Consider the following 18,443-nt stretch of genomic DNA (forward strand, 5'->3'; position numbering starts at 1 on the left):
GACCTTTGATGTTTACTTATTCAGCACAACTTGTTGTACAATAGTACATTGCCAGTGTGAGTGTACCCCTCATACTACCACTGCAAAGAGATAAGAGGGTATCCAGTGCTGGATTAACCTTAGGATGTTCTCCATCTTCCTGAAAAGACAAGATACATAACATACATTACATCATTTGATTTTCTTAAATCTTCAATAGCTTTGAAGAAAGTCACCTCAACACCAGCAGAACAATTACTCAACTAGTGTGTTCATAAGAGGCACCTGCACACCAAACAGCCTATTTGGACACTGATGAGCATTAGCTGTCTTTAGATCATTAGCCACCCTGCATATCTCTTTCCTTCTCCTTCCCACTCTGGAGTGGAATTAAAAAAAGCAAGTAAGGATCTTGAAGAAATATTTTTTCTTTTTGCAATCTGACTGAAGCTGTTAGAATGGCTTAGTTTTAGGAATGAGAAGGTTGGTCAACAAAAGACTATCATAGACAGATTAATATGATGCTATTTTTATGAAGATTGTTAGAATCAGCATTGCAGGACTTGTTCAATTTTATAACTGAAATTAGAATAATTGCACCTTCTCTCATAGATGGCTTTAATGGTAACATCAATATATGTTCTCTCATAAAATTTACTATTGCATATTGTGGTAGAACATGAACATTGAGGCAGCAAAGGGAAAAGTATCTGAACTGTTTCCTTCTGCTATACTCAAGGTCATTTACACTTTCAATATCTCAAGGTCATCACTTTAAGATTTCTGTGCTGGTTTATGAGGCAACAGTAGGGAGTTTCCGTAATAGATATTCTAACGTTCCTGCAGTGTAGAGCTGCATTTTAAACTAATTGTATTCTTAGCTACAGGATAAACTTCTTGTTCAACAGATGGTAATAAAAGCTTTCCTGGCCAGTGAGTTCTGTGCCAGCCTGGTGTCCACTGCTCTGGATACAATTTTAAGCCAAGGCAGCAAAAAAGCTGTTTTTCAGGGGCTGTGGCCACAGTTCCACCTAGATATTTACGATTAGCAAGCCCTTTTGGAAGGCATATGCTCCATAAAAGAGAACAAAACATTACAAGAAGCTGATGTGGGGAACATTAAGTAACAGCAAAACTGTATGCCCAGTGGCACGGCTGAGAGTAAAAGCACATCAAGGCAGCTTGCTGTGCTCAGGACTTTGTAAGAGTTCTACAGTGGTAATTTAGCTTTATGAGCTTAAAAAACTCAGCTGCTTTGTAAGAGATTTTTTAAAAAATCAGAAATAACTTGGAAAAACTCTGGCTGATTTTTAGTACGATTTCCTCTGAGAAAACTTTTTTTATGAGAAAGACACTACATTTGATGCACCAGGAAATTTAGTTACACCTCTGCTGCCTTAGTATCAGGATATACAGTCAATAACTTCACACTGGGACTCCCTGGGGTTCTTTTCCTCAACACTTACACAGATAGTTCAGAAACCCACCTTATCTCAGTTCTAGGATCTTTCAAAGCTAATTTTTTCTGAAATACAGACAGAAGACATTCCTTCCTGTCTGTCCTCCCTGTCTATAATCCTCATAAATCTCAGAACGTGTAAATTTACAGCCCAGTGAGTTAGTGCATTTTAGTAGAAACCATGCTAATGAATGATGTCAAATACCTTTGTGAAGATGTCCATAAAACTGCCACAACGTAGCCCATCAATTTTCACTCACAGCAGTGCAAGTTGAGTGCTGCTGCCCTCCCAGTCCCACCAGCACAGGCTCACTGCTGTCAGCAGGGCTGTGGCAGAGCCTACACAGCAGGAGAAGCTGGCCTTAAATGTGACAGGCATGGCTCCTCTTACATGGATTTCAAGGGGGCTATTTGTCAACTAACTTCAATTAAATTCATCCTTTTGCATCAGTGAGAGTAAATTGGGATCCAAACAAATCCTTTCTAAAAAATCTTAAGAAACACCTAGGAAAAAAAAGAATAGAGAAGAAATGTTCACCCGGTCCAGATCTGTCATGAGGAATAACTAGATGCCTGTACTTAGGGAAGAAATATAAAATGACAAATGTATGTCTTCTTTTGAAATACAGAGATGACACTAATGTAGAATTGTATATTAGAGTGTTGACTTGAGATGATGCAAAACAGCACACTTTTGATGTCAGTATAGCTGATACTGGCACTGCCCTGTAATTTCCATAGTCATAAGAGGCAGACAGGGATAACTGAATCACTGGTGGAATTTGATTGTTTTTCAGCAAACCCAAAAGGACTTACATGACAGGGACCATGGAGAGATATTGTTCCACAGGTATTGGTTTAAAGTTGGCCTGGTTTCTCAATTATTATCTTTGCACAGGTCTTGCTAATGCAGTGTTTAGTGGCCGGAGCAGTGCGATATTTTACAGAAGCAACGGAAAAATCAGCAGAGACCTCACCAATATCGTGTTTGGCTTTCGAACTAGGGACACTGACGTGATCCTGCTGTATGCGGAGAAGGAGCCGGAGTATGTTATCATCAGTATTCACAACTCCAAGTTACTTTTTCAATTACAAAGCGGCAACAGCTTTTATAGGCTGACCCTTGCTAGTGCAGTGCCTGTGAGTGATGGGAAATGGCATCAAGTGGTGGTTTCCATGGTAGAGCCCCTGTCCCAGTCCTCTAGATGGCACATGGATATAGATAACAAAAAAGACACTGCAACTAGCACAGCTGCTGCAGGAACCCTCAACTTTTTAAGAGAAGAGACAGACATCTATGTGGCTGACAAGGCTTTTGACAGTCTGGATGGCCTGCGAGGATGTATGAGCACCATAGACATCAGTGGCATTTATCTCTCATACTTTGAAAATGCTGACATCCCTACTAAAAAACCTCAAGAGGAGCAATTTCTCAAAATATCTGCAAACGCTGCTCGTACTGGCTGTTTGCAGGTAGATGTCTGCAGCTCAGATCCCTGTATGCACGAGGGGACATGTGAGGACTTGTACACTTCCTACCGTTGCACATGTCCTGATGGATACACTGGCAGCCATTGCGAGGTCAACATTGATGAATGCTCCTCAAACCCCTGCATTCATGGAAACTGCACCGATGGGGTCACCTCTTACGAGTGCAGTTGTGAACCTGGTTACACAGGGGAAAGCTGTGAAGAGGACATAGACAACTGTCTTGGCCACCAGTGTGCAAACGGGGCCACCTGCGTTGATGGGATTAATGGATACTCCTGCCTGTGTGCTGCTAACTTCACTGGAAGATTTTGCAGGTACTATAAACAAAGCTGATCCATACAATTTTGTCAAGTCTCTTCTGAAGGGTTATTACATCACTGATATCTCAGTTTTAAACACAGGTGTTAGGCATGTAACTATATATTAGTTATGGCTGCAGAGTCAGTGTATAAGGACTCTGCAATACAGAAAGCTGTATGGATCAATTAGATGTGGACTGAGGTTGAAGTGCTGGCAGCTCAGGCAGAGACTGATGAGGCAAGGGCAGAGGGAACAAGGCATAGCTCTGTTGTTCTGCTGCCAGCATTGGTCCTACAAGCTCTCTGATGACAGGATTACAAGTCATCCAGAGCTTGAAAATACATGTATTTTTAGAAAAATATTTTAAGGTTTTTAAATCTCTAAAACTATATTTTTATTAGAGAAATAGAGCTCTAGAACTATAAATAAAGAAATTCGGAGTTGGTGGGTAAGAGAAAATAACAATAGGAAGGCTGGCAAAGAAGATTTTTCCTCATGCACAGCATCTTTGCTAAGTGGGTCTTCTCCTCTCAGCTTGCTCTCAGCCCAGTTTTCCTGGTGGCTACAAACACCACGCAGTCCCTTTTTCCATCACTTCCGACACTCCTCTCATGACTGTTTCTTATTCATCTCAGATTCTTCTCTGGAAAGGCTGCAGACTCTTACCTGGCCTCTCTTGCCTTTTGCTGCCCTTCTCTGCACACCATAAACTTCTCCCTTCTAAGCATGTCCCATTGCTCTCAGAGAAGGCAAAATCCTGTCCAGGTATCTCATAGAGCCACATTAGTAATGTAACTAGAATGATACTAAATTCATCAAATTAAAAAAGTTCAGCAATACATGTTCTGTGAGTCTCAAATCTCAGTTGCTGCTGTCAATCTTTCAGACAATATCCCAGTCCGTAAGAGCATTGCTCCCCTGCTTCAGCTGAGAGAGCACGAGACATCCAGAAACAAGGAAAGTGCAAATAACTGCTGTTGCCTTCTTCTTTACCTAGATATAGAAGATTACCATATACAGTTTGTGGGAACGAAGAGAGAAACCTCACATGTTTCAACTACGGCAACTGCACTGACCTGGGTGGTGAGCTGACCTGTGCGTGCCTGCCGGGATTTGTTGGAGAACGGTGAGATGCTTTGTCCTGCAGATCTTTGTGGAGCAATTCTTCCACAAGCTGTTCTAAAAGAGTCCTGAGGGTAACAGCCATAGGGGTTTTGCCCTCCTGCAGAAATACAGACAAGGCAGATGTTTAAGTGTAGCAGTTCCTTGCTTGAGTGACTTTGAGGATCCGAAGTAAAGCAGTTTTACTTAGACAAAAATCACAAATGAATACAGCAAGACTCAGTCCAATGTAGCACCAGTAACTCCAGAGCAAGGTATTAGTTCTTAAACAGCATTTAATGCTTGCTTCTCTGTGCCTTTTTTTTAATCTGTGCCAAATTTTTGTATGGCACTCTAGAATGTTATCTTTCTATAGGTGGGGACACATAAACACACATACCCTGCTCATCTGTGTAAATTAGCTACATACACTGACACCTGAATATGCAAAGCTGTTTGATTTTCACATGTATGTGTTGCGAATATACAATCTATGGGATGAGGTGACACACCTGGTGGTATTGCAGCTCACTACTTTCTTACTGAATGCTGAAGTGTGAAAACAGAATTATTATTTTTAGAAGAGGTTAAGAAACACTTTTTACATGTTATTGTTTAGCCTGAAACAGAGGGACCTTCCTCACAGTGAAATTTGTATCATCTTGTAGCATGTTTTGCAATTTAATTACCTGCTCTGGAGGGAGGGCTGACAGACTCGGGGCATTAGGGGCTGTAAAAATGTAGGAAGGCATTGTTGTGGTCTGAACAGGTAAGGGCATCTTTTGGAAAGTGAGAAAGGAAATACCGTATGTACTCCTAGTGAAACTAGAATTACATCCAAGTATAATATCCAAGAGTGCAACTGGAGCAAGCTATAACACAGAGAAGTTTTCAACAAAAGGTTTTTGTTCTTTCAAAAACCTATGAGCCCACTGATTTTGTGAAAAGAGTACATTAAGGTATAAAAGACAGGTGAAATGAAAATTCCCACCCACTCAACGCACAGTGTTGTCGGCAGACACATCTGCGCTGCACTGGTAACAGCAGGGTTGTCTTTGTGCCACCTCACAACATTCAGCAGAGGTGAAAAAAATAAAATAAAATGAAATTTTAAGAAGTAAAAGCATATTCATAGATACTTCTTCACTGTGTATATTTCTTGGGAGTTTAAGGTAGAAGGAAATTATTTTTTTCCTTCTTCCTTCCCCTGCCAGGCAATTTGCTAACTACAGCTTTGGGAATGAGTGTTCCTTACATCCATCCCACTGGCTGGCAATAATCTCTATTTTATGGTTCCCGTGATTCTCGTATTGAACACGGCCATGCACCAAGCGAGGCACACGCTAACTGACTATCACAGCCAGACATTCTTCTCCAATGTCTAAAGTTGACTGTTTGTCCTATTTTCCTTCAGGCTGCCAAACCATAAACCGGTGGTACTTCTGTAGTTGGAGGCCTTAGTATATCAAATGAGAAAATTTCACCCCTTCTTTTTTTTTTCCAGAACAAATTCAAATGTATCAGTTAATAACAAAATTAAAACCAAATGTCTCTGTAGATTTATGTATTAGATTGATAAAGCAGGTATTTTCCTTTAAGACAATATTTCATCCCCTAAAAAGCCACTGATGCACTGTATAGAGAAAACAGTATCTTTCTATGCCAATCAATTGACTTGGGATCACACACACACACACACAAAAGCCCAATAAACTTAATAGCAGGTAGAAAGGGAAATATGAAAATATTACTTTTCATAAAAGGAGACAGAGCTGTCTCTTGAAAACAAATTTTTCATTTAATTCAGTCTGGGACATTCAAAATTACCTAAAGGGAGTCAGGCCTTTAAATGTTCCTGAATATTAGTTGGATTCAGGTGCCTGGTTCCCTGGAAGATTTGAGGGGTTGTTGGGTTTTTTTTTAATTTGCATAAGTAAGTTCATAGCTATACAATTTTTATACATTGGATAAATACTTTAGCTGTTTGAAATACATGAATATAATTTACCATTTAAAGAAGCCATTGAAAAATTTTTTGAGATTAATAAAGTAAAAGTGTTTAATAAAAAACTGCCCTTCTCTGATGTAACACTAAACTTCTACTGCACGGTTAAGAATATGATTGAACAAAGCAATTCCTTATAACTGAGAGGAAGTTTCTCACATTCTTCTTTAAGAATAAACCTGCATTTTTATCTGGAAAAATTAGGATTAACTGTTAGCATTATTTGATGGAAGGGAGCAGGGAATTATAAGGGAGCATTGTCAGAGGACAAAATCACCAAATCATTAGTAGCTTTCAGACAATTTTACACATTCCTTATTATCCTTCCATTGGTCACCTTGAGAAATTATGAGAACTCAAATCTCCTTTATCATCAGAATTAACTGAAAAACATTTGATGATACATATTAAGGCTTTTAAAAGCCTGCTCTACACCATTCTTACCATTTTTGGGGCCCATCTCAGAGAGACCGGGTAGAAGGTTGTGCTGGAATCTGCTGATATTCCAAATTGAGGGGAAAAAAATAAAAGGGAAAAAAAAAAAACAGGCAGGTGAATATTTCCAGGAGCACTCAGCTGGGAAAAACACACATTTGTTTGACTTATATCCAGATTACTGAGAAGGAAAATGTGCCCTCGGCTTCCTGGAACAATGAAAAGGATAAGCAAGCTGTCAGCAGGACTTGTGCCAGAGTTAGCTCTAAAATCATACACAAGCTTTCATTACACCTTGCTAAGCACCATTAACCATGAAATGCTTTACAGATATGAAATTGCCTGCTTAACTATCTGTGTTTGAAAATAATACAGGAAGTTCAGGATTTGAGTGTGGCTAATCAGGTAGTTAATAAAATCATAAACACATGTGGAAATATGCCCCAGAGCATCTTCCTCTCCCTTCCCCCAAAAGTTTTTGAATTAAAAATATGTCTGTCTGACGCATTTGATTCGTAATTTCGGAGGCTTAGAATTTGCAGTCTTTCCTCTAGGTGTGAAAAGGACATAGATGAGTGCAGCTCTGACCCATGTCTGAACGGGGGCCTCTGCCAGAACCTACTCAACAAGTTCCACTGCCTCTGCGACGTGAACTATGCTGGGGAACGCTGTGAGATAGATGTAAGCGACCTCTCCTTTTTTGTCTCTTTATTGTTGTGGCAGAATCTCTTTCAGCTTCTCTCCTATCTTATTCTACGAATGGATGATGAACCAGCAGTCGAGTGGGGTGACCAGGAAGACTACTAAGCAGTCTTTAAAGTTTTGTCTTTTACTGCAGGAGAAGATGCCTTGACCAAATAACTTAGCAAAGCAATACAAATATCAGAGTTTTGAAACTTGTTTTATATTTCTTTGAATGGTTTTCTATTAATCACTTAGTTTTAGAATAAATGCTAGTAAATGTTAAAAAGTGTTTCATCCCACCTTCACTGGAGCATTTCACTGCATAGGCACTGCCACAGGGTGACACCGGGACACACCAACAGGCAATTCACGTTAACAAGAACTGTCAGATTTACTGATGGTGGCATTCAAACTCTATTGCAACAATAGAGTGACAAAGATCCACTGCCTTCAATAAGGTTAATTTTACATCAAATCTTACAGATGGTCACTATCTTTATGTCACACACCACGTTCATTGCTGTTTCTTGGACAGTTAGGTCTCGCGCCTGTGAAATTGTGTAGGATATTTTTGGATAATTAGATAATGGTTTGGATTAGCAACTGACAACCTGCTGAGGAGGCTCCCACTTCTATTTGAATTAGTGGCAATCCTGCACTGATATCACTAATCCTGATCCTCTGCTCCAGTAGCCTGTACACCTCCAATATATTATTCTGAGATAAAATACAACCATCTCAGTCTTTACCATCGTTCCCTTTTCAAGAAAGGCCCAGTAAGTACCTCGGATGTGAAAATCATTGATTTGTTGTTTATTTAAAGATTTCTACAACTTTAGGTAAATCTGTGTTATTGATAATAGATGAGTGTCATCAGACAAAAATTATGGGACTTTTCCTTCTTAGGAAGCAAGCAAGGTAATTCAGTTGATCGGTTGTCCGTGGATTCTTAAAAGAATGAAAATAAGGGACCTGAAAATTATAAACACAGGAAGTTTAGCAAAAGATAGCAAAATATCTGTGTAGCTGCCTTTGAGAGTGCAGACACAACTCAAATACATTTTTAAATACAAAACAGTAGTAAAAAGTAAATTTTTTTTTTAGTTTTGGTTTTCTAACAATTCTTTAAGGTAAAAATCTCCTATTAATGAATGATGAAACCACCCCTTTGGGCACTCATTATCATATTTGCATAAATTCTGTACTCTTACTCATTTGAATAGTGTCCTTGAATGAGGATTCAAAAGAATAAGCATGTATAAGGTGGTGGTTTATTATTAAGATAGTATATAAGTGAGATGTGAAGGATATAGCAGAAGCCCCTGCAAGTGGATCTGACTTCTGAGGTTTTTTTTCCACTTTCATAAATGTCCCAAATTCTGTTATTTCTCTGAATACCATTCATTGCACAATTGCAGCAACGTCTGTGCTATTAAAAAGCCTACTCCTATTTTCAGGGGGAGGAAAAAAACTGAACAAACTTTTCTATGCATTTGTGGGAAAAAATGTGATTCATCCCTGTGCTATGTCACATATTTCTGTTTCAAGCATCTGCCTTAGTATAAAAATTAAGCACAATATATTTACTTATAATAATTGTATTCAAGGATAATTTCTTTACTGTCTTTATCATACCCGAAAAGTGAATGGGGCAATTTTCTTGTTAATTTCTTAATTAAAAAAACCTAATATATATATAAAAATAATAATCTAGCAAAAAAATCCTTTTCTCTTTGAAAGCAGTCAATAAACACTACATGGGAATGCATGTTCCAGCACCAAAGATGAAATTAATGTAGCAGGGTCAGAAACAAAAATGTATATTCTATCAGATGTAGGGCTTAGTTATCTTACTTACTGGGAATCACATGTAATACTGGGAATTGTAGAACACTGGCAAAGAGAAAAAAAAACAAACCAAACTACATTTTGGATATTTTTTTTTCCCAATGAAAATATATTTTTGGAAAATTGCTTTTTACTCCAGATAAAACAATTAGGTCAAACTTATGTTTTGGGTTGCTTTCATCTTTTTTTTTTAATTTTTTTTTTAATGAAATCAATATTTATGTGTGAAATGTTTGCCTTTGGGTTCAAAATATCAATGACAAAACAAAATGAGAACATTCACCTTATTTAGAGTTCTGTCCATTTTCTTTCATATGGAAAAATTTAAAACAGTAACATATTATGCTGGGAACTTTATTCCAAGCTGTAGCTTTCATTTAATCATAGCTAAAAACATTACTCAGTGCAGTATTATTGAAATAAAAAATGAAAAATTTAAACACAAATAACTTGAAATGAAAGTTATCATATTTCAGAACGCTAACTAGAGGCAAAGAAAGAAGAAATTTTAAAAATCCAAATGAAAGAGACTGCTGCCACTACACCAAACCAAAGTTTTTTTTTTAATAATTAAAATTAAGAAAATCACAATAAAGTTTGTTTTGTTGTTTTGGTTTTTTTTCTCACTGGGCTTAATTCAGCTTCCACATAATTAAATTGAACTGTTATGTACTTTATAGAATATACACTACAGGACACACTACGTTAAGCAGAAATTTCTTCCTAGTACTAATGGTGAAGAAAGGTAGAAATAATACATGTAACAACAGTGCATCTGTCCCACTAAAGCTATATAGCTATATAACATAATGTGAAAAACAAAGAACACATTTGCATAGAGATTCCAAAACTCTTTCAATACTAGAAACTTGATATGAGTGTACATACAATATAAAGTACAAGTTTTATATGAATTTACAGCAATATGCAAGTTATTAATCTAGATTATATTAGCAGACTTCACTCTTTTACTGAATACGCTCACCTGTAAATGAATTCTTTCCTTCCTCTAATGCCTTGTCATCATGAAACATCCCCTGACCTCAGAAATGTTGCTCCTTTTCTCTTTGTACTTCTGTATCCTCAACTACATCGTGCACGTGTACATAACTTTCCTACCTTTATACACAAAATAAACCTTCTGCCTTTGTCTCTTTACGTCTGCTCCTCATTTTCTGCTGTTGTCTCTGTTCATTTGCTTTCAGTGTGCCATGTTTTCTGAACACTTGCACTTCAGAGGAACACCACACAAAACCCGAGGCTAACTCATCCCGGTGCATTCTCCAGGAGTGCTGGCACTGCCAGGCCAGGCAGGTGCTTCCCAAGAAAAGCTCTCCAGCCACTTGAACTACCCCAGCTGCAGTGCTGTGTTACCCCTCAGGGCAATTACCTCTGCCAGGTAGCTCTTGGTACCGTACAGAGCACAACTAAATTAACAAGCCCCCACAGCAACAATTCAGAGAGGAGCAGATTTTATCCACGTGGCTTAAAGCGACTCTTATTGCTTGGCTCCTCCTTAGGCACAGTCACTACTGAGAAAACTGATGGGCATCACAAGGTCTTTGTTGCCCAATTTTTGCTGGGTCATCCCTTCTCACCGAGCCATCGTGGCCCATAGGCTGGACCTGTCACACTCAGAGCTCTTCCAACACACCCAGTGGAGAACAGACTTGATGTTTTTAGTTTTAAAAGTTAAAAAATAAACAAACAAATTCCAGATTGATTTAAATAACTTTCTTCTATATTTTTTTGAACAGGTGTTCAAAAAGGTGTTCTGACAGGTGTCAGACAACTAAAGGGAAACAGGTCTAGAAGCAAACATTAAAAAATAGCTGGAGAAATATTAACTCTAAGCACTAATCTTTTTGTAAACACATCCATTTGCTAAGATTTTTTAGAATTCAAGGGGTTTAAAAGGCCATTATTCATATTTAAAATTAAGTTATAACAGCGAAATCTTCATACATCTCCAATGTTGCAATTGTACTGCAGATCTTTTGATGGTTGATTTTTTTTTTATTTAGAACATGAACTCCATGTTGAGTTCATGCTTTTGTGGAAATCTCACTATTCATAAAAAAAAAAAAAAGGAAAAAATTAAAAACACACTCCTACCACTTTGGGCATTAAAAAGAGCTTGGGAAACCATCATCTTAATATACTCAGAATTAGATGAGGGACACAAGGGGTATGGTTTGTGATGCTCAGTACTGGTATTATGTGTAATGGATCCCTTTATGATACTACAATTCAAACTGTTTTTCAGATGCCAGTGACTGTCATTCAGAAAGCTGGGTAATGATAAGTAACAGTGTTTGGGCTTGAGGCAGAATTAAGATTTCTAAAAAGAAAGGAAAGACAGCAGTGATGGAAGGGAGAGCAAAGGGATTTGCATCAGCTGTGGGACAAATGAAAGCATATCTTTTACTGTGTTTGGCAAATACACGAGAGGTATTCCACTGAGGACGTATATACAGGGAATGGTAGATTTGCTTTATTGACCATTTCTACTTCTGGCCCTTCCTTACAAAAACAGGCTCTGACTGACCCTCCTCTGCAGGTACAACCTGAACTCTGCCAGCAGTATCTTATCACAACTTTAACTATAAAGAGCCCATGTGTTTGTGCATTTGAAAATACTCTTGATGATGTATGCTTTTTTTATATTCCCTTACTCCCAGATTACTGAAGAAACCAGATCCAATCATTTACTCAGTGCATATGAACCTAAAAATAGGAAGAAATCTGCTTCAAACTAGCAGTGATGAAATAAAGTTTCATTCTTTTGTTGCAAATATTTTTCCTGGTCTGACAGCCAGAAGTTCAGCCAAGAGGGCACTTTACTTGTATCTTTTAACCTTCAGCACTTGAATTTACATATTTTAATCTTGAGTTAGTGATTCTCCTAAAAAGAAGGGAACTTTCATTTGCAATAAATTATTCAAAATTTCTACTTCAAGAACCACAAAGCCTGGTCCTAAGAACTATAACCTTAAAAGGCAATGAAAAAACCCCTTCAACAAATCTTTTTTCTATGTTACTGAGACTACTATTACTTTAAATAGATTTCCAGGGAGTAAAAACAAAAAACAGGGTTTGGTTGTTCGTTTTACCTTGTGTTTGAAGCGTGCCCCAAGGCCCCATTAGACTCAGGAGCACACCCTGCAGCGCTGTGTTCTGCTGGTGCTGGCAAAAAGCACAGACTTGGTGAACAGCTCCCTCCATACTTTGAAATTGTTTCTTGAACATGGTCATCAGCAGCACCTTTGGGATAGCACTTCCTCACAAAGCACACCCTCTCCTGTTGTACACGTGAATATATGTGATACTTGAAAGGGGTGGTGGATTTCATGTCCCAGAATTGAAGTTCTCTTTAGTTCACAGAGCTGCACCACTGCTGCTTTCACATACACTTCCAGCTGGTACCAATCCATCCTCCTGGGCACAAGGACAAGCATCATGCACTGAAGGTTACGATTCACATTTAATGTCATTAAAAATACACTGATAAGCATGTAAGGTATGTTCAATATTGAATCTAAATTCAATAAAACTCTCTCAGGCTTCCATAGCACAGACACACGGAATTTTGATTGAATCTGCTCTACAGTGATTAGCTAATGTATTCATTAACTGGAAGGGTTAGTAATATGAGCGTAGCAAATGATACTTAATTACAATAATTAATGCCTGGTGATTCATGAATAATGCATTCAATAGCTATTTACATATTCATACTTATGAGGCTATTAATGGATAATTATCATTTGACTAAAAGATGTGGACATCAGGAATGTAACAACTACACTGTTTTCGCCCAATCTCACCATGGCTTTACCTGTATGTCTTGCTCTTGTATATATCTTGTATACATACGTATACATATATATCTCGTACCTCATACACAGAAATATAAACAGTACATTATTTTCAAGACCTATAGAGCAATCTAATGACAAATACAGTCATGCAAGTTAGTTTCCACACTGCACCAGTTCTGAGCCAGTATTCCCATCAGCTTCTGTCTTGAGATTGCAAAAATTTGAAAGCACTCTGTTCTCTTTGTCCTCAGTATAGATTTGTTCTTGTCCTGAATTTATGCTCTTTCCTACTGCAGATGGCTAAGACACTTTCACACTTCAGAGTTTGTTGTGAAATTAGGGTAGAAATAACAGAAAAATAGGGTAGCAATATTGGAAACACCTTCAAATTGAACAATTCTGCCCCAGATTTTTGCTCACATACACATTTCAGCCTCCATGTAAGCAAAGAAGTTGCTAGACCTTCCAGTCTTAAAGAAGACTTTAAGAGCTATATATGGACAAAAAATACGACACAAGATTAAAAAAAAATTCATATTAAAATATATCTTAAGGCAATATGATATTTTTTATTCTTAGTTTAAGCTTGAATGCTCAATTTTGACAACACTAAGACAGTAATATTCAGCTGCCAGCCTAGGAAATGTGAGAAAATGAAGAAGTAAAGCTGTACTGCCACCCTGATTTTCAGAAAAGCCACTCACCTACTGCACCTCCACAGCACCAGCTGAGGAGCTGTGGGTGCCCCAGCTCACTGACAAGCTTATTGCATCTGTCACAACCCACAGAAGGTGAGCATGGAGGTCAGCTCCAGGTTCTCCTCATATAGGGCGGTCGAACAACCCAGGACTCCAGGCAGCAAGATCAGGTCAAGCTGTTGGGGAGCATCAGACTGATGTCTTAGTAAGTGAGCACGTTTGTATCTTCTGTCTTTTGTCTTCTCCAGAGCTCTAGCAGCCTGTTGAAAAAGACCAGCATGTACAGTATAATATTTTCAGCATTAATCCATTTTTCTGAAATTCCCTGTCCCGCTTAGCTATTTCCACTGTGGTTGAGGTGCTTGCCTTGTGAATACAACCTCATGAAATCAGGGGTATTTGAAACCACTCATGAGTGTGCTCTAACATCAGACTGAAGCCAGCAGTGCTTAGAGAGGACTGAACTCCAGTTCAAAACTGATGCCCTCAGCTTCCAGCACCCATGGTCAGCATAGCCAGCCCATGACACATTCCTGCTGCCATTCCTCCCCAAGCAAGCCTTGGGATAGCAGAACTATCAATGGGCAGAAGATATCTCTGATAGCTCTGCTATCAGCTTTCCCGACACTCCAAAGACCTAGACAAGGAGCAGACTGGGGAAAGGAAAAACCTGGTCTGGGCCCTGTAACTTCCATCCTGTGAGGTTGCTGCTGGAAGCATAAAAGGTATTTCCTGGTACTTCTGATTTATCCTCTGTAACACCTTACTTTGAGAAAACCCTCATCATGGCAACTATTTGGAGAAAAGAACTGTACAGCACAGGTAAATTTAATACAGTGTGATGATAGGCTATTGAAATAATGTTATTCCATCATCTGAAGTAAATTTTTGTTATTTTTATTAGCCTAGCAGGATCAGCATAACTGAGCTGGGAAAAAGCTGGAGTTTATTTGGTTCTATGTCACTCGTGTGGTTGTAGATCACCCATCGTGGTAGAATTGTTACCACTGACAGTAGGAGCCAGGGAAAGCTCAGCTTTATTCCTGTGCCAGGTCAAATGTGGTGTAAGAAGAAACATCTTTAGATTTGTAAAACGAGCAGCTCTGCTCTGGAACTCATTGGAAATGTCACAATGCCATTTTTACAGTTGTTTTTCAGAGCAGAACAACGCCTCAATACCCTCTGCTATTTTCTATTAGTCTCTATTCAAAACACAGGATTTAACTAAAACTTCTAAAAGGATATTGCAAGGAACACATTTAATGTGTGTCACAACATAAGGTACAAAAGCATTAGGATGCAAAGACAATAAGGTTATCTGATGTGTCTTAGCTGGGAAAGACAAGAAAGCTCTTCACAAGGCCAGGATTACTGCATGCATCAGTGAGAAGCAGTTGAATATTTAATGTGCATGGTAAATATAAGCAGAAAAGGGAGCCCAGATGACATATGACAGCATAACACTCTGCAGTAGAGGAATCAGCTCAAGTACAGGACTCACATAACATGTTTAGTATTCAGACTAACACATTTTGTCTGTACACCATCCTTTCTGTTGTAATGGCATTGTCTTCCCTTTTCTCACCTTCTGATGTTTTCCCTGTAGACTCACATTCACATCACATGGGCATTTACTTCAGTCATTGCTCACTTTATAACACATTCATGCACTGCAAGCGTTGTTCAGATACTAAATTTTATGTCCTTTTTTTTCCTCATATGACTGATGAGACAATGTCCTCTTCTCTTTTATCTTTTTTTCCCTCTCTTGAAATAATGCAGCACTGAGGGAAGATATTCTGAAAATTGCTTTAGAACAATTAAGTTATAAATATAAAAAATATACTCAACTTTTCTCTTTTTTCCTTTTTTTTTTTTAAAGCAGGAACAAATATTTTTGTCTCTGTAGATTATCTCTGTAGATAAACAGTAACTGATCTCTTCTTAAGGACTATCTAAACATGAGTGAACATTTTGGTAATTCCGGTATTGCTGTGATCTAATGCTGAAATCTTACATGTTTCCATTTACTTTGCCTCTTAAAATACAATTGATAAGAAAACTATTTTGCTGCAAGCATTGAAAAAATCTTTTGTTTGTTTTTTAGTGTCTGTTTTCCACTGAAAATGGAAACAAAACTATGTTCAGCAGTAATTTTTAAAACTTGTTTTTTAAAAAAACATGGATTTAAAAAAAAATGGATATATAAAAAATATAGATACTGAGTGAAACGAGACCATAAATCTGTTTTGATTCCATAAATTCCAAATAGCTAAATTGACCAAACATTTCTAAAGAAAAGAAAATTCAACCTCCCTTTCAAGCTGAAAAATATAGTCTGGGCTTTCACTTGAGTACTCATGAAAAGGAAACTGGGCAGAAGCTAAGGAGTATGACATGGAAAAGGTAACTTATCTCACAGTGAGTGTGTGGTAGCAGCAGTATCTTGGGATTCAATGTTTGCTCTCTTCTCTAAAATCGACAGAACTGAAACATGGGTGTGAAGTTTTACAGGGAATTTATCATTGGATTAGGACCAGATAAAAGGTAATTATGGAGATTTCCCAGGTATGACAGATTAAGCACTTCTGAAAATCTACCCATTATTCAGGTGTCTGAATGGGAACCACAGTCCTTGATTTGAACTCCTACAAATATTTCTTACAGGATAGTGTTGATGCCTTGGAAACTAATCATGTGCTTAAGATTACTATCAAATGTCCATGAATTATGATGCTTCCAGATAAAACAAGCTGGCATGTTAATCTGCCTAAGTATCTCTTGATAAACTCTGCTTGTAAAGTATATTCTTCTGCAGACTGTTTTTCAGTTCTTGAAATGAGACTCCATTCCTAATAATGTCTGAAAAAAATTAAACACTTCGCTAGGTTTATAGACTATTTTTTCCACTAAAAAGAAATAAAATAATTCCTGTTCCAGAGGATCTGAAAAACATGCTGATTTCAAAAGATCAAGAACGTTTATGTGTTTTGATACAGAGAGCCATTTAAATGAAAGGCAGAGCTTGTTATACAAATATCTGAGCTTTTTACCAATCTAACTGTGCAGCAAATACAACAGTCCTCAAATTTATTCAAACAATATTTGGTAGAACAGACTATTCATTTTTCAAGAAGAATAAGAGCACTGAAGTAAAAAATGTGATAATGCTGTAATTTAAGGTCAAGAAAATCAGCAGCTTTACAAATCTTTGCAATTTTTTAGAGTGAACAGATTCTGCACCACTGCAGGCAGCTTTGGTTGTTTGTGGTCCCTGTGAAATGCTAGGGTAGGGATTCTGTTGATTCTTAAGCACATTAATAGTTTGGGGTCTAATTTATCCATTACAGAAATAAATGGGAATATTTCCCTTTCTGTCTGGTGCAGCACTGGTAACACTCACGCTGTGCTCTTCTTATCCCCCAAGGGACAGGACCCTCTGTTCCCTCTTCTCCAAGCAGTAATCATTTCCAAGTGAAATTAAAGGTGCAGTTGCTTCCCTCATCATCCTGTAACACGACTTTTTCTCCCCTGTTGACTTTTTGCCAGTTATCCAGGAAAGGCATGCATGGTCTGAACACAGTTAGCCTGGCTGACACCTAGGACCAGCTAATCCTGGAACACAAAAAAACCTAAACCAAAAAACAAACCAAAAACAACCCCCCAAACCCAGAAAAAATCCCAAACCTGCTCCTAGCTAAAATCAATGAGGAACCAGAGACCAGGCCCTGGAAGGGCCTGGCAACATCACATCTTTTGCGTGGTTTCTTTCAGTTTGTATTCACAAAGCCTAACATTTAGTCCTCTTACCTTGGCTAACCCTAACCTCTCAGTGAAATGCCAGCGTAGGCATCCAACTCCTCCACAGAGTTTATACAGTGATGTAACTGTTACCTTTTTTTTTCCCAAAGCTTACCATTTTGTGAACTGATCAGCATGTTGCACACCAGAGCCAGACAAGAGACTGTGCTGTGTCCCATGGAAAAGTCCATTTGGTCCTTCCTTATTTTATTGTTTCCTTTAATCAAACACAAAAGTCATTCATGCCAAAAGAAAATGTTTGGTTTCTATACGTATGAAAATGTAACACATCCTTTCTAGTAGACCTAAACCCACTGGTAAAAAGTGGTGTCTTCTGTCACTTTCTACAGGTTTGGAAGTTATCATCCCCATCCAAAATTTTCCCCATCCTTCCAGTAAGAGATATTGTCAGGGAACCTCACTGGTGCTGAGGATCTCGGGGAAGCCAGAGATGAGCCCCAAAAAACCCTCAGTGCAGTCAGTGTTACCTATCATTATTGAAAACCATCAAAAAAGGTGATTCTGAAGGAGATCCTGGAAGCATAAAGTGATACTCAGGGAAATGAAATGACACAAATAGGAAAATTATAAGTAAAATGGATTTGTAAAAATCAAACAGATGGGGGCAGTACTGAACACTTGGGCTGTATCTTAACACAGTAAGAATAACTTCGTTATTTTAAGTGAATGCTTATGGCACATCTGTAAGGTACAGAATTGTTATTATCTTGTTCTTCACTAGGAACTGGACAGAGAGACCACAATCTACTCAATGATATTTTAGTCATAACACTCTAAAATACTAAAGCATTATTGGTATA

The 18,443-nt window shown here is 38.1% G+C and overlaps 1 protein-coding gene across 2 annotated transcripts in view; it reads left to right on the forward strand.

The window, feature by feature from the left end:
* Window positions 1–18,443, forward strand: part of CRB1 (crumbs cell polarity complex component 1) — a 97,211-nt gene that overhangs the window by 65,158 nt on the left and 13,610 nt on the right. For both annotated transcript variants that reach the window (XM_027671941.1, XM_027671942.1), the window contains exons 9-11: window positions 2,337–3,243; window positions 4,227–4,355; window positions 7,325–7,451. In XM_027671941.1, the coding sequence (XP_027527742.1) occupies window positions 2,337–3,243; window positions 4,227–4,355; window positions 7,325–7,451 (1,163 nt within the window). The remainder of the gene's footprint in view (window positions 1–2,336; window positions 3,244–4,226; window positions 4,356–7,324; window positions 7,452–18,443) is intronic.

The sequence above is a fragment of the Neopelma chrysocephalum genome, unplaced genomic scaffold (assembly GCF_003984885.1).
Source record: "Neopelma chrysocephalum unplaced genomic scaffold, ASM398488v2 Primary Assembly neopelma1_97222, whole genome shotgun sequence".
NCBI lineage: Eukaryota > Metazoa > Chordata > Aves > Passeriformes > Pipridae > Neopelma > Neopelma chrysocephalum.